At 40.4% G+C, this 26,101-nt stretch overlaps 1 protein-coding gene across 1 annotated transcript in view; it reads right to left on the reverse strand.

Annotated features, from left to right (window-relative positions):
* Nucleotides 1–1,993: 1,993 nt before the first annotated feature.
* CLVS2 (clavesin 2) overlaps nucleotides 1,994–26,101 on the reverse strand; it is a 77,484-nt gene continuing 53,376 nt past the window's right edge. The window contains exons 3-5 of the mRNA XM_068985467.1: nucleotides 16,423–16,533; nucleotides 9,191–9,411; nucleotides 1,994–2,081 (exon numbers count right to left, since the gene is read on the reverse strand). Of these exons, the coding sequence (XP_068841568.1) occupies nucleotides 1,994–2,081; nucleotides 9,191–9,411; nucleotides 16,423–16,533 (420 nt within the window). The remainder of the gene's footprint in view (nucleotides 2,082–9,190; nucleotides 9,412–16,422; nucleotides 16,534–26,101) is intronic.

Consider the following 26,101-nt stretch of genomic DNA (forward strand, 5'->3'; position numbering starts at 1 on the left):
TATATAGAGCCCAGGGCTAAAAAATGTATGACGCCACATAGGAAAAAAACATAAGAACACCTTTGGTCAGGGTTCTTAGAAAGATTAGAGTTACTGTGGCTTTTTCTTCCAGTGCATTCCGATCTCTACAACATTTATGGGTAGAGCAGAGGACCTGACTCATTATTCTTCTGCACTTGATTGGAGGTTGGCATTTTAAAGGTATCTTTCATTCATAATATCTATGTGTATTTATGTATTTTTACAAACACTAGACAGTTCATTGGTGACACAGCAGAATCATGTGTTGATATTAATTTTAAGATTCTGGGCTACAGAATTATAACCGGACTTTTTAAAGCTTTTGGCTAAAAAGTATATAAAAGCTGCTACATGCCTTTATTTCTGTTGCTTTCCATAAGTTCCTTGAGATATTTTTCTTTCAAGACAATATCTTAATGGTTAAGCCTCAGTCTCAAAAATTACCACTCTGAAAGGGTGGTAAGAATCTTGCTTTTTCACACTAGAATTTGAAATTTAAAGTTAAATTTTTTAAATGTGCTATCCTTGCAAAATTTTTGTGAAAAGAAAACTTTAACATAAGGATTCCAAATCTAGATTTAAACTATAACATAGACTCTCAGATGCCCTCAGAAGCTTTCATTATGTCTCCTAGATGCAATATGTTCTTAAAATCTTTTCTGAGAAGAAAATGTGTACTTCCAGGATCATTAGGATAATTAACCTGAATTTGAGAAAAACAGTATTATTCTCTGTCACCTGATACTGCCTATGCTATGTTGAGACCTGTTGTGTTTTTTTTGAAGAAAAAATATATTTCACTGACATGGCACAGATACAAGACTGCATTACAAATTAAATTGAATTCCCTTAAATAAATTCACAGGAAGTCTGTTTCACAATACCTCATTTTCATTAACTTTAGTGGAAGTGGTTTTCCAGAGTTAACATCTCAGACAATCATCTATAACATCTCTAAGACCATTGAATATGCATGATTTATTTTATAAGCCTGTCACATCACAGATTTACCAAAGCTCAGTAAAAATATATATGTGTGTGTGTGTGAATATATATATTTTTTCAACCAGTCACAAGAATTAGAAATTAGCCCCTTATCAGTACTTGGCAACTTTTCTGTTCAAAATTAGCTGTCAAACACTACTCAAGTATTGGTTCTCTTTCTCTTGGTCAAAGAGTTTTTCGGGATAAAGTTCTTAAATTACACCAGACAGGCATATAATGGGATCTTGAGTCAAGGACACAGTGTGAAGATAGCAGTTTATAAAGAATCCACTCTCTTTCAGAATTCCACGGCTTACTTTGGGGAACATATATTTTCACAAGACTCCAGGAACTAAACAACATAGAAGAGTTCAAGTGTTGAGTTTACCAGGTTATTTGCCATTTCTTGCCTCTCAAATTCAAGGCCAGTGATAGTCACTAGGGTACATTTTCTGTGAACTGAAAATCCCTAGACAGGAAATACATTTATCATAACAATTTCCTAGACTCATTTAGCTCCCTGTGCCCATTAAACGTACATTTGAGTATGACAGAGAGTTTCAGAGGAAAACAATGAAACAATCACTATGATAGCTGAAATATGGCTCCATAGGAAACAGGGCTACATTTAATTAGCTTCGATTGTTTATGTATCTTTTCTGGTCTTGTTACAGTTCATATCACTGGCATGGACTCAAAAGCCAATCTTCCAATTTAAGTTACTACTAAAATTTACAAACTTGACGTGAAGATTACATTGTATTTACAAAGAACTTGGCACTTACAGAATAAATTATTGACTTTTCTTTAAATCTAGACCAGGGCACCCATGGTTCAGGCAAATGGGAAAGCCTGATGCCTTATTATATATTATGCTACATTAACATGAATAAATACGTTTCCAGCTGGTAATTCATCCACAGCGCTGGCCCTGGTGCTGAAAACATGTACCTTCCGTTTCTAATCCATGGAGAGGGTAGAGAAGCTATCAGTCCAGAGAGAGCAAAGGTTGCATGTTTTCTTCCTCATTTTTATCCATGCGTTTTAGCACTGTAGGATCCACAACTGATTGCGATCTGGAAATGATAAAGCCAATGTCAGCGCGTTACTGCCAAACATTCACATTCTCTTCTCTGTCTTTTCTCCTTTATTACTTCTCTCTTTGATGTGGATTAACTTCTACATCAAGGGATTTATGAACAGAGAATGCCACACATTGAGAGAGATCGTTTCAGAGGAAGCAACCCCCTCTGGCCTCTAAATACAATAGTGCACAACAGAGGATTCTAAATACACAATAACAGGCTTAAGTCTCATCTTTACAATCAAGAAGAGCCTTTTCTTTGAGACTGAGAACTTCTAGTACAGGACAGACATATTCCAAGAGGACATCACTAAAAGGGAAAATGATTATGGTGAATTTACCATTATAAGAAATGAAGTAGAAATAATAGGAGCCTTGATTTCTGGCTTAAAGGGCTTACGAAACAACTTCAACGGGAATGTGCATTTTTAACCATCTTTTCTTTTAATACATAATGAGCACATTAGGAGAAAATCAATATTTCAATATTTTTGTTAAATTTTCCACTAGAACATCTGAATAAAATCAATCTTATTCTTGAAAATCTATGAAACACTTTAAAACTTGAAAAAAGTTTAAAACTTTAAAAACCTCTCTTATTTAGGCAGCAGTACTTTACTATTAGAGAAACAAATAATGTGAAAACCCTTACATATGCTTTTGATAGCAGGTGGGAATTACATCTCAATTCATCACCAGGAAACAACACTGAGAAGGAGGAAAGTCAATGAAACGTGCTACTGTGGTGGCAGGAAGCTGCCATCTTAATGGCTACGGCATTAAAGAAGCAGCCGTCCTTTTAAATTCCTCCTCCGTAATGAATTTTTCCCCTGCTGCTGCATTCCAGCCATTTGGCTATTGCTGGGACAATATGAGTCTTAGTAGACCTCATTAACTTTCAAAAAGAAAGACTATAAGTGAAAATACAACCACACAGGCTAATGAAAAAGAACAGCAATGGAAGGAATTATCAAAGCAAAAATAATTACAAGATTAACTGATAAATCGACTTTCATTTAAGTAAACTTAAATTCATTTCTAAAGAGAGAATAAAGAGGAAGGTGAGAACACTTATATCAGGAGGTTTATTTTCTAAGTCATTTTCACTGTTTTATCTCAGTAATAGGTATTAGATGCATAAATCAGAATGGAGAATAACCACAGTTGAATATGGTATGTGTTTGTGTGTGTGTGTGTGTGCGCGTGTGTCTGTGCAGGAGAGAAAGAAAGAGGGAAAGGAGCAATGATAATTTATCTTAGAACACAGTACATGAATAAAATACACTTTAACACAGTTGACAGTTGCACAAAACACTTAGCAATTAGACCTGTAACATTATTCTTCTTAGACTCAACTAAAATAATTGGTTCCCCAAGATGAATCCATGCTAAAATATGCAGAGGTTCATTTAATGTCCTGCACCAAGAGGGTTAACCACTATTGCCCACTGGACTATAAGTTTCATAAGCAGGGACTTCATCAGTGTCTCTCCTACAACAGACACAATGTGCGTCACAGAGTCTGTTACACAGCAGGGTTTCAATGTCTTAATTCTTATCCAATAAATACTTTCCAAACTGAAAGAAGCTGGATGTCAAGCATTCAAACTGAAGAGTGATGAAGATAAAGCAATTTATCCTGTGAAGAAAAAAATTCTTTACAGAAAAGTTATTTTAAAATCTCATGAAGTATACAAATGTTGAGGTACATCCTAATAATATTAAGTACACGCTAAAGCTCTTCAGACAGCATAGAGTCTACACATTTAGCATTTGCTATAATGTTCTATTAAAACATACATTGTACACACACACACACACACACACACACACACGTCTTATATATTGTTACTTTCCTTAACTACTTTGGTGGTTCAGGTGGTAAAGCGTCTGCCTGCAGTGCGGGAGACCTGGGTTCAATCCCTGGGTCAGGAGGATCCCCTGGAGAAGGCAATGGCAACCCACTCCAGTACTCTTGTCTGGAAAATCCCATGGATGGAGGAGCCTGATAGGCTACAGTCCATGAGGTCGCAAAGAGTCAGACACGACTGAGCAACTTCACTTTCTTTCTTTTTTTCTTTCTTTCATGGCAATTTTAATAAAATATTTTAAATTGTAGTGCACTATTCAAGCTGGGATTAACTTTCTAGTTTGCTTTTATCATGCACTACAGATGTTAGACTTGTCCGATTATGAACGCTGCTGGCTCCATATGCAGAGAAATTCCTCAATAAAGTAAGACAGAAAGAAACAATTTCTGATTAAGACTTTTTTGGTATTTAATTGTCCCAAGTGTCCTGTTGTTTTGTTTTAGTCTAAACTTTCTTTTTGCCCTCTTGTACAAAACAACAGGGTTATTTGCGCATGATTGGTTATTGAATTGGTCTTTTTCAACTACAACAGAGGAAGCTATCTCATGGTACGTCTTAGTCTCCAGGCTCTGCTGTCTTTCAATGAATAACTTTTTCCCATGAAAACCTGCAGTTTGACTTTAATTATCCAGGTATCATTTATTCATTTATTATGCATTTACAATATTGTGCTATACCTTAGTGCTCGAAAGACTCGATTTTGGACAGAAATGGATTCCAATTCCACTTCCTGTGATTAACTAGTTCCGTGACCAACTGGAGGCTATTTGATTGTCCTAAGATTTTGTTCCCTTACTTGTGAAATGGGGAAAATAATATCTACATCATACAAATGTACTAAGGATCAAGTGCAATCAATAATGCATGCATAATCCCCAGCATTAATTCTGGCAAATAGCATATGGTAGCAGTTAAAGAAATGACACAGAATACTGCTGCCTGTGTTCCAATATCAGCATTGTGGCTTTGTAGCTATGGAGCATGTAGAAGTTACTTACCTTCTCTGTATCTGGGTTTCCTCATCAATAAGATGGATACAGTATCACCTTACTAGTTGTTTAGAAAAGCAAAGGAGTTGATATATACAAAACATTAGATAGAATTTGACAGGTAGTAACAACAGATGCTGAATATTATCCAATAAAGTGGAAGCACGTATTACCCATGATCTAATGAGCTTTGTATTCTTTCACTTGATTATGCTATCTTTCCACAAATTAACACAAAACATAATCTTCCTATCACACTCAGTCACACAGTCATGTCCAACTTTTTGAGACCCCATGGACTGTAGCCCACCAGGCTGCTCTGTCCATGGGATTCTACAGGTGAGAATACTTCAGTGGGTTGCTATTTCTTCTTCCTATACAAGAAGCTGAATTCACCCAAAGGAACAGTTATCTACAACTCATTTGTGAAGGAATGGTTTTTCCCCCCCTCTCAATCTAAAAATGATATAAAACTGGAAAAGAAAAGGAAGGAAAGGTGGGATCCAGAAACAATTTTATCCCATCCTTGATGGGGAACTGCTATTCCCTGCCAAAGAGAAGATAAAAATCATGTGAAACAACTCTCTTGATTTCATTCTTCAGGAGTTTTCAAATAGAACCATATAAGCTTCACAGGATGCAAAACCTATATCAAACAAAGGGTGTCTGAAATTCTAATTGGCCCAAGTTAGAAGCAAGAAACTCGGGGTTGGGGGTGTCATCATGCTATGAGCCAAGTCTGCAGGGGACAAAATGGCCTAATTAATTGGAAAGAGAAGCAGGATCCAAAAAGACCTCAAAAGGTGGATCGCCGGAACCAAACCTGACAAGATGATGTCAATCAATTAAAATAATGTGCTTAGAAGAAAGAGCTAAATATAGAAATAGAGAGTTATGAGGATAAAGGTGTAGAAGTAAGGAGACTAGTTTTAAGGAGCTCCACGTGAGTCAGCAATGTACCCTGGCAGCCTGAAAGACAGCAGTGAGAACAACAGAAACACAGGAAGCCAGGGAGGTCTACGCTGCAGAGCCAGGATTCTGGAATCTCAACGGAAGCGGTGATAGCATCAGATGTCACCTCTACCTTTCTAAACACTGCACTTAAAACGGGCCACTGACAGACAGAAGAGAACTCCTTCATTTGACTGGTACTTCGTGAGCATGCTTTGTGCACCACATTCTACTCCAGGCACTGAAGATTCAGAAGAAAACAGGATAGACAAAGCCACTGAAGTCTCCCTGAAGCTTACATGGCAGGATGAAAGGGATAAACAATTAAATCAAATCAATCATTTCACAGGCTAATAATGAGCTATAAAGAAAATAAAGGAGATGACTGACTGGAAGTGGCTAGAAGGCAGAGTAGAGCTTATTAAGATCTGGTGCCTAACCAAAAGACCTTCTGGAGGAGGTGACCTTTGATTGGGGCCAGCCATTGAAAGACAGAGGAAAAGGACATTCCAACCAGAGGCTGAAGGAGAATAAAGAAAACTGCTGTGTGTGAAAGGTGGAGAGAAAAGGGAGATAAACTTGGAGGAAAGAGGTAGGCAGAGTCAGATTACGCAGCATATTGTAAGTCACAATATGAAATTGATTGTATGCCTTGTATAATTACCAGTCATTAAAAATTCAAAGCAGAGAAGTGAAACAACCTGACTTACACTTTAAAAACATCATTTTGATTGACACATGGATAATAAATGGAGAAGGATAAGGGTAGAGGCAAAGACAGCAGGTAAGAAATTTTGGAGGAAGTGCAGGTGATGAGGATACAGCTAAGGCTGCAGAGGATACGGAGAGAAGTATGCTCAGAGGAAGGGACCGCGCTAGTTAACAAGTCACAGAAGGAGGGGCTGAAGGAAATAAGCATCACTGGCTGGCAAGCGAAAAAACTGAGGACACCTATGAGAGCTGTCTCTGAATCATCCGATAGCTCAGTTCTAGAGTGAGGGTGTTCTGTGTCACGCTGACACAGAAGAGGAGAAGAGAGTTATATTCACAACGTGAAAGACTCCATACCTCATAGACTGGAATCCTATTCCTTCACATATAGACTATGTGACTTTGGGGATAGAAATATCTATTTAATAGGGTTGCTATGAAACTTAAATGAATTTTACCCCCAAAAAAGTACCTGGTAAGGGCTTAACTCAGGGCTTCCCTGGTGGCTCAGCTGGTAAAGAATCCGCCTGCAATGCAGGAGACCCTGGTTCAACTTTGGGGCCAGGAAGTTCCCCTGGAGAAGGGACAGGCTACCCACTCCAGTATTCTTGGGCTTCCCTGGTGGCTCAGATGGTAAAGAATCCACCTGCAATGCAGGAGACCTGGGTTCGATCCCTGGATTGGGAACATTCCCCTGGAGGACGGCATGACAACCTACTTCCGTATTCTTGCCTGGAGAATTTCCATGGACAGAGGAGCCTGGAGGGCTACAGTCCATGGGGTCGCAAAGAGTCGGACACGACTGAGCAACTAAGCACAGTACACAAGGGCCTAACTCGCGAGAAGTTGGTAATAAGTGATAGATTGTAATAATTATCATTATTAGGATTTTTATTTTTATCAGAAGGAACCTATTCTTAGGCAATGGCTTTTAACCATTTTTGTCTTAGAAAACTTTGAGAATGTGATGAAATATGCCTTCTCTCCAGAAAAAAAATGCACTATAAACACACACACGTATATGTGTGTGTATATGTCAGTTGTGTCTGGCTATTTGTGACCCCATGGACTGTAGCCCACCAGGCTCCTCTGTCCATGGAATTCTCCAGGCAAGAATACTGGAGTGGGTAGCCATTCCCTTCTCCAGGTGTCCTTCACTGTAGACAGAAACTCTACCCTCTTAGCCACCAGGGAAATATATACACCCATATATATACACCCACACATATACACACACAGTTTTGAACACAACTTTTAGCACTTAACAGACTCCTTTGAGAGCCCATCAGTGAACCCTTTTAGCAGAGCATAAAACTCAAATTAGGAAGACTCGTTTTAAAGGGAAATGAATTGAGAATCCCAAACTTCATTTAAACATAATCTTGTCGATTAATGGAAAAATTAAAGCTGGAGATGTCACTGACCTTCCCATTTTGTCCAAGTTGTGGAGCAATCTGGGAGAGGAAGGCATCTCTCACACACACACACCACACACTAGCATCAGCAATAGCAACAAATCTAAGAGGTCAGTCAAAAATAACAGGGTTGTCACTGCATGAGTCAGTGGTAACTGAAAGACCACAAGACTGTCATCAGAGAAGGATGTAAGACAGTGTTGGGGATGACATGTAAGATGCTCTTGGGTCCTCCCTGAACTAGGTGAAGAAAAATTGTAGGAGCTGTGGTTCCTAAGTTTCCAGGATGGGAAATCAACCAAGAAATAATATTTGTTGCCATTATCCAAATGAAGCCTGGGCTGGTACAGCCTGGGGTGGCACGAGAATTAGAAGTCTTCTTGTTTGCTACAGAATGTGAACACAGAGTCAGTTCTGCATTTGCATGTGTCTAGCAACTCCCCTGCCCTCAATCACCAGTAGGCTATGGCAAGACATATGTTTTATACACACTGAATCCAAAACATTTAGGAAAGCTTCTATTACAGAGCATGTGTTGAATAAATACACATTGATTGAGAGAAAACAGGCCTGATAATACCATAAGAGTCAAAGCAGAAAATGAGATATTCTCAAGAATGAATTCTGTAAAGATTAAAGCCCTGGGAAACAGAAGGTTTTGCCCTGGGAATGGCTAGATAGAAAAGTTTAAAGAGAAACCCGGCACAGATACTGAAAAAGAAACAGAAGCTTTGAGTGATAATGTTTGAAGTGTGTGTGTATGCGTGTGCTTGCTATGGATCCCTTTCTTCAAACGAAATCTTACACAGAAGTCCAAAAAATTGTTTAGACCATCTCACCGCAGTGGAGAGGGGCAGTGTCCCCACGCCACCCCACTTGCCCTGAGGCACTCAACAAGAACCTTAAGGTACAGTTTGAAAAGCCACTGGATTGGGTGACTTCTAAGGGGCCAGCTAGACTCTCTGTGAATCTGGAGCAGAACTCTGGGTGGAGGTTACCTCGAATGACTTTATCTTTGACTCAAAACTCCTAGACATCCAAACACAGGAGCATGAAAAGCTTTAAAGTCCCACCAAGTATCTACTTTAGAACAATATAAAATCTGGAGTTGCATCAAGCGTCCCCGCCCTGGCCCAGCCCACTTCCCAGGTACCCCCTGCTCACCTCTTCATGGACTTGGGGGACAGCTCTTTCTCTACCTCCTTGACAGGCATGCTGTAGGAGTCCACATTGTATTCACTGTCATCATCGTACTCGTGGTCCAGCAGTGTTCTTGCCCAGGTTCCCATGTCATAAGGGGGCAGCATTCCTCCAAACTCAGAGGGCAGAATCTCGGGATGAATTAGTTGGTGTAGACTGTTCAGGTTGTTGCCATGCAGAAATATCTACAAACACAAGAAGAGGGTGGGAAAAACCCGTAGAGGAGAATGAATGCCGTGTGGACGCCAGGGATTGGGGTAGGGTAGGAGGAGGGATTGAGAAAGAGCCAGAACAAGAGTTTTCCCTGTCTGTTAACATATTTAAGCCTCTCTTCTACTCTGTGAAACAGGCAGGCTGGTATCATAATCTTAATATTTCATATAAAAATCCTGAGGCTCAGGGACTTTAAGTAGCTTCTAGAAGGTCAGATCGTTTTTAAAGAACTGGAACTGAACATTTAGTTTCCTGCTTCATAGCTGGGAACAAGAGTAGAATCGAATGTGCCTACTTCGATCGGCACATTATCCTGGTGTTAGTTGTGCAGAGCTGAGGATGTGCATAATGAACGCTATTAAAACAGACTTTTCTCATGAGGGACTCATCAACTGCTGAGCCCATTCAAGTTACTGAACCCCAAAGCTGTCACCAGTATGGCTTTATCGTTATCATCAATAAAAATAAGAATACTGTAACCACTAAATTACTGCTTTATAATGCAAAGCATGTGATGTAAATAAAAGTAGATTAGCATCATCATAATGAAAGGGTGACTGAAGAGTCACATCCCAAAGGAGTTATGTCCTGTAATGTTGCCAGCATCTTCTCTGCTACAGATTTCCATGCTTATCATTCAAATCGTAAATGGAATGAGTTGAAACTGTAAAGCTGTGTGTATATGTTAATCATTGTTATTACTGCCTACACAGAGCTTTTTGTTAAATTGGAGGATCACTTATGCTACGTAGTCAAGATTTGTTTCTCCCTAAACAGCTACCTCTTTTCTCTTCTTTTATATTAATCTCAAAACTGCAGGTCAGTCTTCTCTAATAAAGTACTACTGTCATCTTATATAGATTTATACATTTATTTAAAGATTATAGCTTATAAGTGGCTTAGAAATAATTTCATATTTTAGGTTCAAGATGAAAGAGCTAAGACATTCATCTTGCTTTCCATACTTTTAGAATCCACTTAAATACATATTTAGGAAAACAAAGAAAGACTGTGTGTGCTGTGCTTAGTCGCTCAGTCATGTCCAGCTCTGCGACCGCATGGACTGTAGCCCGCCAGGTGCCTCTGTCCATGGAGATTCTCCAGGCAAGGATACTGGAGTGGGTTGCCCTGCCCTCCTCCAGGGGATCTTCCCAACCAAGGGATTGAACCGAGGTGTCCTGCGCTGCAGGCGGATTCTTTACCATCTGAGCCACCAGGGAAGCCCAAAGCAAGCCAAAGAAAGACTAGTCCATATCAAATAGAATGAGAAGAATGGGAGTCACCAATCAACAATAATACTAATCAATTATGGAAGAACGTAAAAGCACGTGAGAGCAGGTACTGGCCAAAATGACCACAGCAAGCGGCTGGTGGAATACATAATACTGCCGAGGCGGAAGATACTTTCTGACCCAAGGTAAACCAGGTTATTTGCAAATTCTCCACCTTCCCACTCCTATTTACAGAGCACAACAGCCTAGGAAAACATACACACCCCTATAATTTTCCTGGGAAGATGAAATTCTAGTGCCTGAAATCCCTGCTTTGTATACCTTTATTAGGTATACAACCTTTCTTTCATCAGACGTATTGCTTCACATCAGAAACCTTCTCTTCCAAGTCATGCAAGAGTTATGGTGATAAATCCATAGAAAAGTAAATGTAATTCACACTACTTCTTCTCTTTTTGCCAACACTCTGTTACCTCCTCCCTCAACATCGCTCTCAGCTCTGGCCTTGTTTCCTCTTTCCCAGAAAAAAAAACAGGGTGGCCAGATGAGATCCACCCACTAGCATCTGCGCCCACATGCTCTGCCTTTGCTCCCAGCTCAGTGGAAGAATACGCTCCACAAAGGCCAAGCCCTCCACCCGTGCCCTAGAATTCATCCTCTCTTCCACTCAGCTATATTTCCCCAGCAATTCTCTCTTGTCTCTCTCACATCATCAGATTTCCGCTTTGCTCTGTATGTCTTCCATCAAAGAACACACATAACAACTCTACTCTTGCCTACCCCCCATACAGATGCATTAAACCTATCTTGACCCTACTTCTATTTCCAGTTATTATCCTACTCACTCCTTCCTCTTACTGGAAAACGCAATGAAGGAATTATCTATATTCATTGCCCAAGTACATTCGTCCCATTTTTCTTGAATCCAATCCAAATAGGTTTGCCTCCCACCACTACACGGAAATAGCTCTTGTCAAGATCCTTCTCACTGCTAAATTCAGTGTCCAATAATTCTCTATCCTTATTTTTCTCAAACTCTCAGCAGCACTGGGTAGAGTAGATAATTCTCAATGAAAACACTTTCTCCCAGGATCTCTTGGTTTCCTACTATCTGACAGATGCCATCTTCAGTCCCTTTTGCTGGTTGTTCCACTTCTGCACTATCTTAACATCAGAGAGCTTCAGGCTTCAGTTCTTGGATTTATTACCTTCTCTAATTGCACTCAGGTAATTTGGAAATCAACCCCAAATATTCATTGGAAGGACTGATGCTGAACCTGAAGCTCCAATACTTTGGCCACCTGATTCAAAGAGCCAACTCATTGGAAAAGACCCTGATGCTGGGAAAGATTGAGGGCAGGAGGAGAAGGGAGTGACAGAGGATGGGATGTTTGGATGGCATCACCAACTCAACGGACATCAGTTTGAGCAAACTCTGGGAAACTGAAGGACAGGGAAGGCTCATGTGCTGCCGTTCATAGGGGTGCAAAGAGTCGGACACGACTTAGTGACTGAACAAACACAAGGTTTAAATATCATCCATACACTGAAAATGTGTATCCTGAATCCAAACCTCTCTTTTGAACTCCATATTACTATTTTTACTCTCTGCGTCACACCTCCACTTAAATGATCAATGGGCACCTCAAACATGTCGTATTCAAAACGGAACTTATAACTTTCTCCCCTAAATCAGATCCTCCCTGTTTTCAAGGTCAGCTAACGGGACAAACGTGCTTCTAGTTACTCAGGCCGAAACCTCTGACTCGTCTTTTACTTCTCTCATAATCTAAGTTGTCAGTACATTCTTTTGGTACTACCTCCAAAATCTACCCTGCATTCAAACATGTGAACAACTCCACTGCTGCAACCCTCACTCAACTCCTATCATCCCTTCCACTGTGTTACTGAACGAGCCTCCTAACTGCTCTCCCCACTTCCACCCTTGCCACCGGGACTCTACTCGCAACACAGCAGCCAAAGGACTGTGTCAAAACTTGAATCAGTCAGATCATATCAGTTTGCTCACAATCCCCCACTGGCTTCTCCCTTCCCCTTGCTCCAGTCCTTTAAGGTCCCCTATGAACGCCTTCAGTGAACACATCTCCTGCGACTCATCTGCTGGAGCATCCACACACACACTTGTCTCATCGTTTATTGAAGTTTTACTACATTCTCCCTCTTACATATTTTTCTTCCTCCATTTCACTCAAGAAGTCTGGTCCTTAGGGGCTCTTTTGCCTCAGATTGCATTACAATTATACTTAGGCTGAATTCTTTAATTAAAAATTTTAAAAAAAGTTTTTTCCTAAACTGTGCCATTAAAGAGATTATGGTAGGAGACCATAATTATAGGAAGAGGAGGGTAAAATATTTTTAAGAATTAGCAAGAGAAAGTCCATGCTACTGAGGAAGAAGTAGAAGCTTGTGACAACTAGTAGGAAAATCAGTTCTTGTCAGCTCTTGGGGTGTGACAGGATCACATCTATGAACCAGCTAAAAAGTTCACTGGGATAGTGGATTGAAACTTAGTCATTGGACTCTAACATCAATAAAGATGCTTGGGTCCAAAAAGAGACCTTAATTCAAGGAACTAATACTAGCTTGAACAGTGAAGATGTCAAAAGTGGGTCATGATGGATTGTAAGTTAGGCTATACATGAAATAGTCCAGACACTGGTGAAATTTTGAGACGGGATCTCTGTAACACTTAAGGGTGACATTCCCATCAGCCCAGCATGTTGGAAACTCAAAGTCTGCTTTAATTTAAGAAAATGAAGAAGTAAATGTCCATTGGTGAAAGATGATTCTCAACTTTTCTTTAGGTTTTCTTTTACCAGCTTTTCAGAACATAAATTTATAGCATTTGCATTATAAGGTGCTTGAGTAATACTGTAAGGCTGAATCACTTGGGATTCCAGGAAGGAAATATAACAATCGCATTGTATTGTGCATTGATTATATAAGCAGAAACTAAGGGTGTTTTAATTTATAATTATTTTCTCATACAAAAATTCCCAAATCGTGTAGTTTTAATTAAAATGGTTAAATTCAAATACCTCCCTTCCATCTAGAATAGTGCCAGCACTGTCTTCTTTCAGGCATTGTCAAAATCATCAAATTCCACCAAATAACTCCCAAACCTAGAGCTTTCCTCATTTTATAGATTTGACACTCTTCAGTCTTTTCAACAGAGCAGAATCATGTCAAAATAATGTCACAACAAGTCACCCCTGAACTCAGTCTTTCAAATGCTACTCATTTCACTCTGACGGAAAGCCCAGATCTGATGGCAGTGTGCAAGGCCCTCCGAGAGCTGGCGCACCATGTTCCCACCCATCCAACGCACTACTCTCCTCTCCAGTAGCTCATTTGGCTCCAACTTTTCTGATCTCCCTGCGTGTGTGCTGACTCACTTCAGTCGTGTCCAACTGTTTGGACTCTATGGACTGTAGCCCACCAGGGTCCTCTGTCCATGGGATTCTCCAGGCAAGAATACTGGAGGAGGTTGCCATGCCCTCCTTCAGGGGATCTTCCCGACCCAGGGATTGAACTTGTGTCTCTTATGTCTCCTGCGTTGGTAGGTGGGTTCTTTACCACTAGTGCCACCTGGGGGAGGCCTTCTTGCTCTCTGTCAAATATTCCAGGCTTGTTTCTACTTAAGAACCACTGCTTTTGCTATTCCCTGCACCTGGAACAGTCTTCCCAGGAAATCTGTATTTTCAGTTCTACTATTTCCTAGCTGAGATTTAGAGCAAATGGTTTCATCTGTCATGCCTCATTTTCCCATCTATAAAAGGAGAAAAATAATAATGCTTACCCTAAAGACTTGTTGGAAGGACTAAATGAGTTAACATATCAAAAGTACTTAGAACAGGACATGGTATAGAGTGAAAGCTACATTCGTGCTCACAGGTATAATTTGTACTAAAAACCCCAGCAGGTACTTTGGATCACCTGATCATCCCTTCACAAAAGATTGTTTGAAAATGTTATTTCTGAGGCATGACAACCATTGTTTTGAACTATAAATTGTAAATTAACTTGATTTACAGATATTCATTGGAAGGACTGGTGTAGAAGCTGAAACTCCAATACTCTGGCTACCTGATACAAAGAGCTGATTCATTGGAAAAGACTCTTTTGCTGGGAAAGATTGAGAGCAGGAGGAGAAGGGGGCAACAGAAGATGAGATAGCTGGATGGCGTCATTGACTCAATGGACATGAGTTTGAGCAAACTCCGGGAGATACTGAAGGACAGGGAATCCTGGCATGCTGCAGTCCATGGGGTTGCAAAGAGTCAGATGTGACCTAGCAACTGAACAACAACAAATTAACTTGAATCTTGGTGACAGACATAATTCCTAATATAAACTACCATTGTCTGCAGAATTCTTCCTCCTAAATTACTAAAACATGTTCAACAAATTCATAAGCAGAAAACTCTCTGTTCACAAATGTTTGAAACCAACACACACCTAAAAATGACTTCACTTTCACACTTACAGGAAGGCTTTTATGTCACTAAAATACCTGAAGTGCCTTCTCATTCACTGAGAAACATAGAAAATTATCTTCTGTATGGATTTAGAAGTAACTATATTTTACTGTGGAACTAATCATTTGAAAATTGGTCACTGCACAGTGGTAAAAATATCTCTAAATGCGAAGCTATTTGGATTCAAATGTTAACTCTACAACTTTACAGCTGTGTAAATGAGTAAGCAAGTTATTTACCCATCCTAAAACTTACTTTCCGCAGCTTTAAATAGAAAATGATGCTACTAATCATACTTTTCAGAGATGTTTGCAAGATAAGATGAAATAATGTATATTAAATGCACTTTAAAATCATTATAATGATTACTGTGTTCGGTATTATAGTATGGGGGCTTCCCAGGTGGCATACTGGTGAAGAACCCACCTGCCAATGTAGGAGACACAAGAGATGCAGGTTCCATCCCTGGGTCAGGGAGATCCCCTGGAGGAGGAAATGGAAACCTGCTCTGTATTCTTGTCCAGAAAAATTCCATGGACAGAGGAGCCAGGTGGGCTGCAGTCCATGGAGTCATAAAGAGTTGGCCACGGCTGAGAGACTGAGCACATGCACTGTGTTAAATGAGTTACATAAATTTTTGTATTCTCAGAAAAATGATTATTTTGGAGCATACTTTGAATATCCTAGTTGTTGGATAAAACTGAATCTTGGAATTCAAGTAACCTGTAATTTAAAAAAACATTAAAATTTCTACACATGAACATTCTGTCTGTAATGTATGATTGCTCATGACAATCACTACAGAATTATATTAAATATTATAAAATTCACCATATACAATGCAATACATATTGTGAAATTACTAACACCCATTTATCAACATATAAAAAACTTCTGTCTAAATGTTACTTGAAATTAAGTATACCAATAACAATACAGTAACATGGCATAATTTTTTTTTTTACTTTTAAACTGAGGCTTTAATATATGATGAACGTGCTAAAATGTTCTCCCCATTTGTGGAAAAGCAAGAGAGTTAGTTTTTAAATATTTCTTTTACAGATACACTGTTCAGAATTAGTCTCAAGGTTTTAAATTTCATAAACTATCTTTTATGTTAAATAGTTACATTCAGTATAGAAGCACACTTTTGCTGTAGCAAACGTTATACACCCAGTATGCATGATAACTTATTGAATGAGGAGGGAAAGGAAACAAACAAACAAACAAAAACAAAGAAGCAAACAAATACCCTTTTCCGAGTCTTCTCCTTCAGGAAAGGCCGGATCACGGTGTACAGGGCATGGATGTACCATGGTTGGTTAACAAAATGAATTCCTCCAAATCGTGCTGGGAAACTATCCTAGAGTAACACGGAGGGGGAAAATATCAAAACACACTTTAAAACATTGAGAAGGTTAAGGGAAGGCGTTATGGTGAACAAATTTGTTATTTCACACACTTAAATGAGATCATCTGTATAGCAAAGGAGAAAAAGAAAAAAGAACCTTACTGCAATTAACACTGTAAATTTCATATGGAAACTGAAGGAGTATGTAATAAACCACATCTTTCTCAAGAACCGATTGTTGATAGGGATTTCAGTGTTTTTAAGAGTGCCACATTTCAAGCCTTCAAATTCCTGATAGTCATTATAAACCAAGAAATATAAATAAAAGACCTGAAAAATTCATTGCACAATGACTCTATGTTGGATATATGTATATTAAATTATGTTTAAATGAAACTGTTTGATTAACTTTCAATGTAGACATCTATAATGTAAAGACTGTCACATTTCAGACTCATTTTATTCTCTTTATTATCAACTTTACTATGAACACTCTCCTTATTCCAGGTACCAAAAAAAGGAAATGTGCTTAAGCAAAATAAAAACCTGGAAGTGTAGTGAAAGAAAATTTGCACACCCATTTTGTCAGGGTAAATGAAACTCACATGCTCTGTTCTCATCCCACAGGAGGAAACTGGGGCTATCATAAAGCCAGCTTCTCTTCCAGTAAGAACTCTCCTGTGCGAGATTTGCATCTGAAGTGATGCAGAGGTGTTTTCTTCCCATCTGTGACTAACCAAGTGCATCTCAAGTCCACCCCCAAATCTGCATGAAATCCTTAAATCAAACAGATTTACATTTGACAGTCCTAAGATTCTGCATAAATGCACCTGATGGTTCAAAATTCCATGCTGAGCTGACTACAAATGTCTCCTTTTAAAAATCCATCCACTAGACGTCTCTCTTGAGTGGCATCATAATAATTAACATATTTCTGGGTACTACATAGAGCATAAATAGGAACAAAGGAAAAGAAACTGAAATAATTGTAAATCTATTTTCTTAATTTAAATTTTCTCTTGAATAAGATTCAAAAGACTTGAAAACTCTATTTTGTTTTTAGGAAACACATGAGCATTAAGGGCTTGGCTGGCTCAGACAGTAAAGAATTAGCCTGCAATGCAGGAGACTTGGGTTTGATTCCCTGGTGGGAAAGATCCCCTGGAGAAGGGAATGGCTAGTGACTCCAGTATTCTTGCCTGGAGAATTCCAAGGACAGAAGATCCTAGCAGGCTACAGTCCATGGGGTTGCAAAGAGTCAGAAATGACTGAACGACTAACGCTTTCATTTTATGAGCATTAGACATTAATTAGTGATTTTGTACAGTGGCTTTTGAGTCAACAAACATTTTGGCAAAGAAATTTCTGTCTCTGAGAATAATACACTATGAAAACACCACAGTACTTCTAATAATAAATTGGTAAAATGTGTCTTGTTGTATGTCAGTGTCTTACTTCTTTTATAAATTTGTGGTTTTCATTCATCAAAAGATCAAATGAATCAGGTAGAAAAGAAGACATCAGTTCAGTTCAGTTCAGTCGCTCAGTCGTGTCCAACTCTTTGCGACCCCATGAACCGCAGCACGCCAGGCCTCCCTGTCCATCACCAACTCCCGAAGTTCACTCAGACGCACGTCCATCGAGTCCGTGATGCCATCCAGCCATCTCATCTTCTGTCATCCCCTTCTCCTCCTGCCCCCGATCCCTCCCAGCATCAGAGTCTTTTCCAGTGAGTCAACTCTTCGCATGAGGTGGCCAAAGTACTGGAGTTTCAGCTTTAGCATCAGTCCTTCCAAAGAAATCCCAGGGCTGATCTCCTTCAGAATGGACTGGTTGGATCTCCTTGCAGTCCAAGGGACTCTCAAGAGTCTTCTCCAACACCACAGTTCAAAAGCATCAATTCTTCGGCACTCAGCCTTCTTCACAGTCCAACTCTCACATCCATACATGACCACAGGAAAAACCATAGCCTTGACTAGACGGACCTTAGTCGGCAAAGTAATGTCTCTGGTTTTGAATATGCTATCTAGGTTGGTCATAACTTTTCTTCCAAGGAGTAAGCGTCTTTTAATTTCATGGCTGCAGTCACCACCTGCAGTGATTTTGGAACCCAAAAAAGTTAAGTCTGACACTGTTTTCATTGTTTCCCCATCTATTCCCATGAAGTGATGGGACCGGATGCCATGATCTTCGTTTTCTGAATGTTGAGCTTTAAGCCAACTTTTTCACTCTCCACTTCCACTTTCATCAAGCTTTTTAGTTCCTCTTCACTTTCTGCCATAAGGATGGTGTCATCTGCATATCTGAGGTGATTGATATTTCTCCCGGCAATCTTGATTCCAGCTTGTGTTTCTTCCAGTCCAGCGTTTCTCATGATGTACTCTGCATATAAGTTAAATAAGCAGGGTGACTATATACAGCCTTGACGTACTCCTTTTTCATTCCAATCCCAAAGAAAGGCAATGCCAAAGAATGTTCAAACTACCGCACAATTGCACTCATCTCACATGCTAGTAAAGTAACGCTCAAAATTCTCCAAGCCAGGCTTCAGCAATACATGAACCGTGAACTTCCTGATGTTCAAGCTGGTTTTAGAAAAGGCAGAGGAACCAGAGATCAAATTGCCAACATGGAAAAAGCAAGAGAGTTCCAGAAAAAAGAAGACATAGTTGTTTTTAAATCATGATATTTTTATACATAAAAAGAAGATAAATAAAGTATACACAGCAAAAAGAATACTAAAATGTGCCCTCCATTCAGCTTAAGAAATAGAATATGCTGGTAACCTTGAAGCCCACTGTATTTTCATATTCTTTCACTTACCCACATTTTAAAATTTCATATTTTATTTCAAATATAAGCATTTCTTTTGCTTATATTTTGTATTATAAATATTATGACTATATATCATGTTTATTATTTTATATTTTGCATATTTTATTTATTTTTATATTTTATTATTTTGCTATGTGTGTTAGTTTCTCAGTCATGTCTGAATCTTTCAGAGACCATGAATTGTAGCTCACCAAGCTTCTCTCTCAGGCAAGAATACTACATATACAAATATACCAGGCTTCCCCGGGTGGCTCAGCAGTAAAAACCTGCCTGCAATGCAGGAGCTGCAGGAGATGCGAGTTAGAGCCCTGGGTTGGGAAGATTCCCTGGAAGAGGGCATGGTAACCCACTCTAGTATTCTTACTTAGAGAATCCCATGGACAGAGGAGCCTGATGGGCTACTGTCCATAGGGTCGCAAGGAGTCAGATTCAATTGAAGTGACTTAGCAGGCACCACGTAAACTTTACAAACGTCATAGTGAATGTCATTACATAATGGTGTTATTGAGGTTTGTTGGTCTGAAATACAAATATTTTGTGCATAGCTACAGTTCACTGTCACTATCGTATAGCACACCATTGTATGGCTGCTGTCCAGTCGTAAAGTCATGTCCAACTCTTTGTGACCCCGTGGACTGCAGCACTCCAGGCTTTCCTGGCCTTCTCCATCTCCCAGAATTTGATCAAACTCATGTCCATTAAGTTATGATACTATATAACCATCTCATTCTCTGCAGCCTCCTTCTAGTCTTGACCTCAGTCTTTCTGAGCATCAAGGTCTTTTCCAATGAGTTGGCTCTTCGCACTAGGTGGCCAAAGTATTGGAGCTTCAGCTTCAACATCAGCATCAGTCCTTCCAGTGAGTATTCAAGGTTGATTTCCTTTAAGAGTGACTGGTTTGCTCTCCTTGCTGTCCAAGTGACTCTCAGGAGTCTTCTCCAGCACCAGGGTTTGAAAGCATCAGTTCCTCGGCACTCAGCCTTCCTTATGGGCCAACTCTCACATCCATACATGACTACTGGAAAAACCATAGCTTTGACTAGATGGACCTTTGTTGGTAAAGTGATGTCTTTGCTTTTTATTGTGCTGTCTAGGTTGTTCATCGGAGAAGGCAATGGCAACCCACTCCAGTACTCTTGCCTGGAAAATCCCATGGATGGAGGAGTCTGGTATGCTGCAGTCCATGGGGTCGCTAAGAGTCAGACATGACTGAGCGACTTCACTTTCACTTTTCACTTTCATGCATTGGAGAAGGACATGGCAACCCACTCCAGTGTTCTTGCCTGGAGAATCCCAGGGATGGGGGAGCCTGGTGGGCTGCTGTCTATGGGGTCGCACACAGTCGGACACGACTGAAGCGACTTAGCAGCAGCAGCAGGTTGTTCATAGATTTTCTTCCAAGGAGCAAGTGTCTTTTAATTTTGTGACTACAGTCACCATCTGCAGTGATTTTGGAGCCCAAGAAATGAAAGTTTGTCACTGTTTCCATTGTTTCCCCATCTATTTGCCATGAAGCGATAGGACTGGATGCCATGATCTTAGTTTTCTGAATGTTGAGTTTTAAGCCAGCTTTTTCACTCTCCTCTTTCACCTTCATCAAGAAGCTCTTTAGTTCCTCTTCAGTTAGAAGAGGTGAGATCAAATTGTACCGATTTATACTCTCCCTTCCACCAGCAATGCAGGGAAGTTCTGGCTGTTCCTCATACACTTGGTATTGTCAGTCTTCCTAATGCCAATCTAACGGGTATAAAATAGGTTCTCTTGACACTTTAATTTGCTAGTTGCTTGGTCTTTGCTCTTTGTAATTCCATCATTAATAACTTGTTTGATAGCATAACCATTTTACTCAGAGGTATTCTGCTTCTGAGTCCTTGAGGGCTTGTCTCTGCTGACCTTGTTCATGATATCTTATTTACAGTGAGTTTATATTTGGCTACTATTAATCATTGGGAATCCTGAAAGAGCTATCTTGAGGATCCTTCTCTCCAGGCAAAATCTGTATCAGCTCCTACCAGGTTCTATCAACCTAGTTTGGCTATAATTTAAGTTCTCATCTCACAGTTTCTCTGCCTGTAGAAGGTATGTATGTGCAAATGTCAGACACATGAGACAATTATTACTTCAGAGTATCAGGGAAGACTACTATCATCATCATTATAAATACCAATATTATTACTCTTATTATTTTTATACCTGAATATGGAAGAGACGGACTTCCCTGGTGGCTTGGCAATGAGGAATCTGTCTGCAATGCAGGAGAAGCAGGAGATGGGGGTTCGATCCTTGGGTTGGGAAGATCCTCTGGAGAAGAGCACGGCAACCCACTCTAATATTCTTGCCAGAAAAATCCCATGGACCGAGGAGCCTGGCAAGCTATTGTACATGGGGTTGCAAAGAGCCAGACACGACTGAAGCAACTGAGCAAGCATGCATGGGAGAGGCAGACAGGTTTCCTTAAAGGTTTCCTGGCCAGCTGGGATTTTCCCAGCACAACCTTCCCCTAAGGATGTAGCACTGGAGGAATGCAGATTCTCATCAGTCACCAACTTGCCCTCAGTGTGTGCAAGCCTCAGGCCTGCTCCTGCCAACCCCACAGCCCCAACAACCATTACTCTCCAAAATTCTAGGTTCTTGTGTGTGTGTGTGTGCTCAGTTGCATCCAACTCTTTGCAGCCCCATGGAATGCACCAGGTTCCTCTACCCATGGAATTTTCTAGGCAGGAATACTGGAGTGGGTTGCCACACCCTCTTCCAGGAGATCTTTCCAACCCGGGGACTGAACCCTCATCTCTTGTCTCCTGCATTGGCAGGTGGATTCTTTACCACTAGCGCCACCTAGGTTCTTACAGTCAACATTTACCTGCAGAACCATTCAAACTTCACTTAAATTCTTTTTTCTTTCAAGTAGACTCTGTGTGCTAGTCTCTGTTGGGACTTGTCGTATGTTCACTAGAGTTCAGTAGATCATCTAGACATATTTTCACTGTGATTTATTCAAGACTTTGGTGTTTCATGGCAGGGCGTTCTTGAAGAATTTTTAACCTACAGCACTGCCTAAAGCAGAACTACTTGGTACACTTTTAAAATATACTCCTGAGTGAGCATTTTGATCTCTAGAACAAAAGGGAATGAACAACAGTTAACGGTTTATTAACCAAAAGTCTTAGCTCAGAGACTTTTCACCTTTGAGAATCATCTGAAGGTCATGCTTCTTCTATTGTGAAAAAGGAGTATGCACACATAAGCACATAACTTACAAATGATGGCATTAGACACAGCTTTAAGTACAGAATAACTTGGTCACAGGTAAGATGGTATAAAAGAGAAAGAAAAGCACTGACTTTGAAATCAAGTAGACTTGGGTTAAAATTCTAACTTAATACCGCCTGTGTCCTCTCAGGCATCCAGGTCCACAAGGACAGAACACCTGATTCCTTCCTTTCCTCACTGTGACACCATTCATTTCCTCTCTCTCTCTCTCCTGCTTGTGGTGTTACCATTATACGTATGATACATCTTTTGTAGCTGCCCTGCAGTCCTTAGATATTCTGTTCTGCTTTTTTCCCTTGGTTCTCTTCGCATTTCGGTTTTTGAGGTTTCTAGATATATCCTCAAGCTCAGGGATTCTTCCTTAGCTGTGTCCAGTCTACTAAAAAGTCTATCAAAGGCATCCCTCATTTTTGTCACAGTGTTTTTGATCTCTAGCATTTCTTTCTTGGTTCTTTTTTAGACTTCCCATCTCTTGACTTACACTGCCCAGATTATCTATTAAACTGCTTTCCAGTTTATCTAATAAAGCCCTTAGCATATTCCTCATAGTTGTTTAAATTCCCAGTTTAATAATTCCAGCACCCCTGCCATGTATCATTCTGATGATTATTCTGTCTCTTCAAATTGTGCTTTCTACCTTTTTTCAGCTATGCATTATAATTTTCTCATGATAGCCAGACATGACCTACCAGATAAAAAGAACTATTGTAAAAAGCCTTCAGTAGTATAACGGTAAGGTGTGGGGCAGGGTAAAGCATTCTATAGTCCAGCGGACTAGCTCTCGTGCTTTTAATGATCCTATCACTGGACTGTGCACTCCCAAGTGTTTGTTTTTTGTTTTTTAATTTTTTTCTCCCCACTTAGGTAGAACAACATGGCTAAAGCACCCAGAGTTGGGTATTTCTCTTCTCCCATGTGGAAGACTAAAACTGGGAATTTTCTTTCCTTAGATCAGTTGTGGCAGTTTAGTCGCTAAGTCGTGTCCAACTCTTATGACCCCATGAACAGTAGCCTGCCAGGCTCCTCTGTCCATGGGATTCTCCAGGCAAGAATACTAGAGTGAGTTGTCATTTCCTTCTCCACATAGGTCAGTTATATTCTAATAATACCCAGCCAGTTGGGCTCTGGTTACCTGAACCTACCAGGAGATACTAAAACCGTCTCTTAATTTACAAACTGTGAGCTCTTTAAGTGCAGAGGTCGTGTGTTCTGAGAGCAAGCCTTGATGGCCAGAGCACAGTGCTCTGGCATATTTAAAAATTGTTCCTTTTCCCCACCCCCAAAGCACACACAAGGGGATTTTTCTCAAATACTTACTGAAAGAACTTGGGTCAAGATTCTGGAGGTAAATCTCACCAAACTGTGGATGGCCCCCTATACCTGCACCCTCACTGGAGTTTCTCACTCAGCATTTTGTACAGTGAGCCTCCAGCAGCTTGTCAATTATAATTCAGGCTCCAGCACTGGTTCCCACGTTGGTTTCTGATCGAGGGTTTCTGCCCCACTAAGCCAAGACTGCCAGTATTCACCTGTTTCTCCAGTCTTGGAGGTAGGGGATTGCCCCGTATACTTGTATCATCTTCAAAAACCCAAGAATAGTCGTTGACTTCAACCTGTTCCATTTTTTCCTTGTTAGGACAGAGTAGCAACTTTCAAGCTTTTTATATGTGAAACTGAAAACCAGAAGTCTGATCCCTTCACTTCTTAGCACAGCCCAAGTCCTGCAATATTTATACCCGACGCTGCGCAGCTTCATATTTTCATATTCACCTTCCATATGACGTCAATGTGATCCCAGGAAAATCTGAAACCACTGTCCCCATCTCTCTGCTTAGTGCCATGTCACTTCCTTCCATCCCCTTCATGTCTGTTCATATTCATGTGCTGTTTTATTATTTGTTGATTCTATTTCTTTTTCCCCCCTTTTTAAAATAATCTGCTCATGCTGAATCCTTAAGAATCAGCTCAGGCAGCATCTTCTCCAGGAAGCTTTTTTGATCCTTTTCCTCACTTCTCATCCCACTGAAAGAAAGTAAAGTGAAAGTGAAGTCGCTCAATTGTGTCGACTCTTTACAATCCCATGGACTGTAGCCTGCCAGGCTCCTCCATCCATGGGATTCTCCAGGCAAGAATACTGGAGTGGGTTGCCATTTCCTTCTCCAGGGAATATTCCTGACCCAGAGATTGAATCCAGATCTCCTGCTTTGCAGGCAGACTGTTTACCATCTGAGCCACTGGTAGCCTCATCCCACTACTCTCCCATAAAAGCCTACCTCTACCATCACAGTGCTGGAGTCCATCACTGCACCTACCATGAGATACTAAAATTGTCTCTTAATTTATCTGCTTTCACTACTAAACTGTGAGCTCTTCTCTGCACTCAAAGTTTTCCATATGATCTGTTGGTGCTGGGCCTGCCATCCATTTCCACCCACTTCATGCCCACCTAAGAAAGCAGGGCATGGAAGGTTAAACCATAGGAATCTTACCACTAGGGTTCTTATTAGGAGCGATCTACATGAGATCTACTTGAGTAAGATTTAAAGGACTAAAAGGAGGCAGCAGTCACCTTCCTGTGCAATGACAGCTGCTAAAAAGCAGCAGGCTTCCCCAAGGGCTCAGGGATAGAGAATCTGTCTGCCAGTGCAGGAGATGCAGGTTTGATCCCTGGGTCGGGAAGATCCGCTGGAGAAGGAAATGGCAACCCACTCCAGTATTCTTGCCTGGGAAATTCTATGGATGGAGGAGCCTAAAGTACATGGAGGCACAAAAGAGCTGGACATGACATAGTGACTGAATAACAACAAAAGCAAGCTCTAGAGGAGCAGTTGTTTACAGCAGAATCTGGACGTGATCTTGCACTGTGTAGCTGTCACTTTGGCAGGTAAAAGTCTGCTGGGACATCAGTCAGTAAAAGAAGGTAAAGACATTTGTTTATTGAGCTCTGAATCTCATCTGTAAGGTTGTGACCTCAAAACAAGAGAGTAGTCACAGTCCTCCCTATTTCTCATTCCTCCTGCTCTTCCAATGAGGTTTCAGGCACTCACTCTCTGCATTTAAATCCACTTGAACTATCCAGATTTCTGTTTTGTGCACTGAATGTTGATCCAGACTGTGCTTGATTCACCCTTATACTCCTAGTGTTTTTAAAATGTGTGTATATACGTGTGTGTCCCAGAACAAAGCTAGATGAATATTTATTAAATGAATTAGATCTTGATATTTATTATTTCAGTTCAGTTCAGTTCAGTTGCTCAGTCGTGTCCTACTCTTTGCGACCCCATGAATCGCAGCATGCCAGGGCTCCCTGTCCATCACCAACTCCCAGAGTTCACCCAAACCCATGTCCATCGACTCGGTGATGCCATCCAACCATCTCATCCTCTGTTGTCCCCTTCTCCTCCTGCCTTCAATCCTTTCCAGCATCAGGGTCTTTTCAAATGAGTCAGCTCTTCGCATCAGGTAGCCAAAGTAT

The sequence above is a fragment of the Capricornis sumatraensis genome, chromosome 13 (genome assembly GCF_032405125.1).
Source record: "Capricornis sumatraensis isolate serow.1 chromosome 13, serow.2, whole genome shotgun sequence".
In the NCBI taxonomy this organism is placed as follows: Eukaryota; Metazoa; Chordata; class Mammalia; order Artiodactyla; family Bovidae; genus Capricornis; species Capricornis sumatraensis.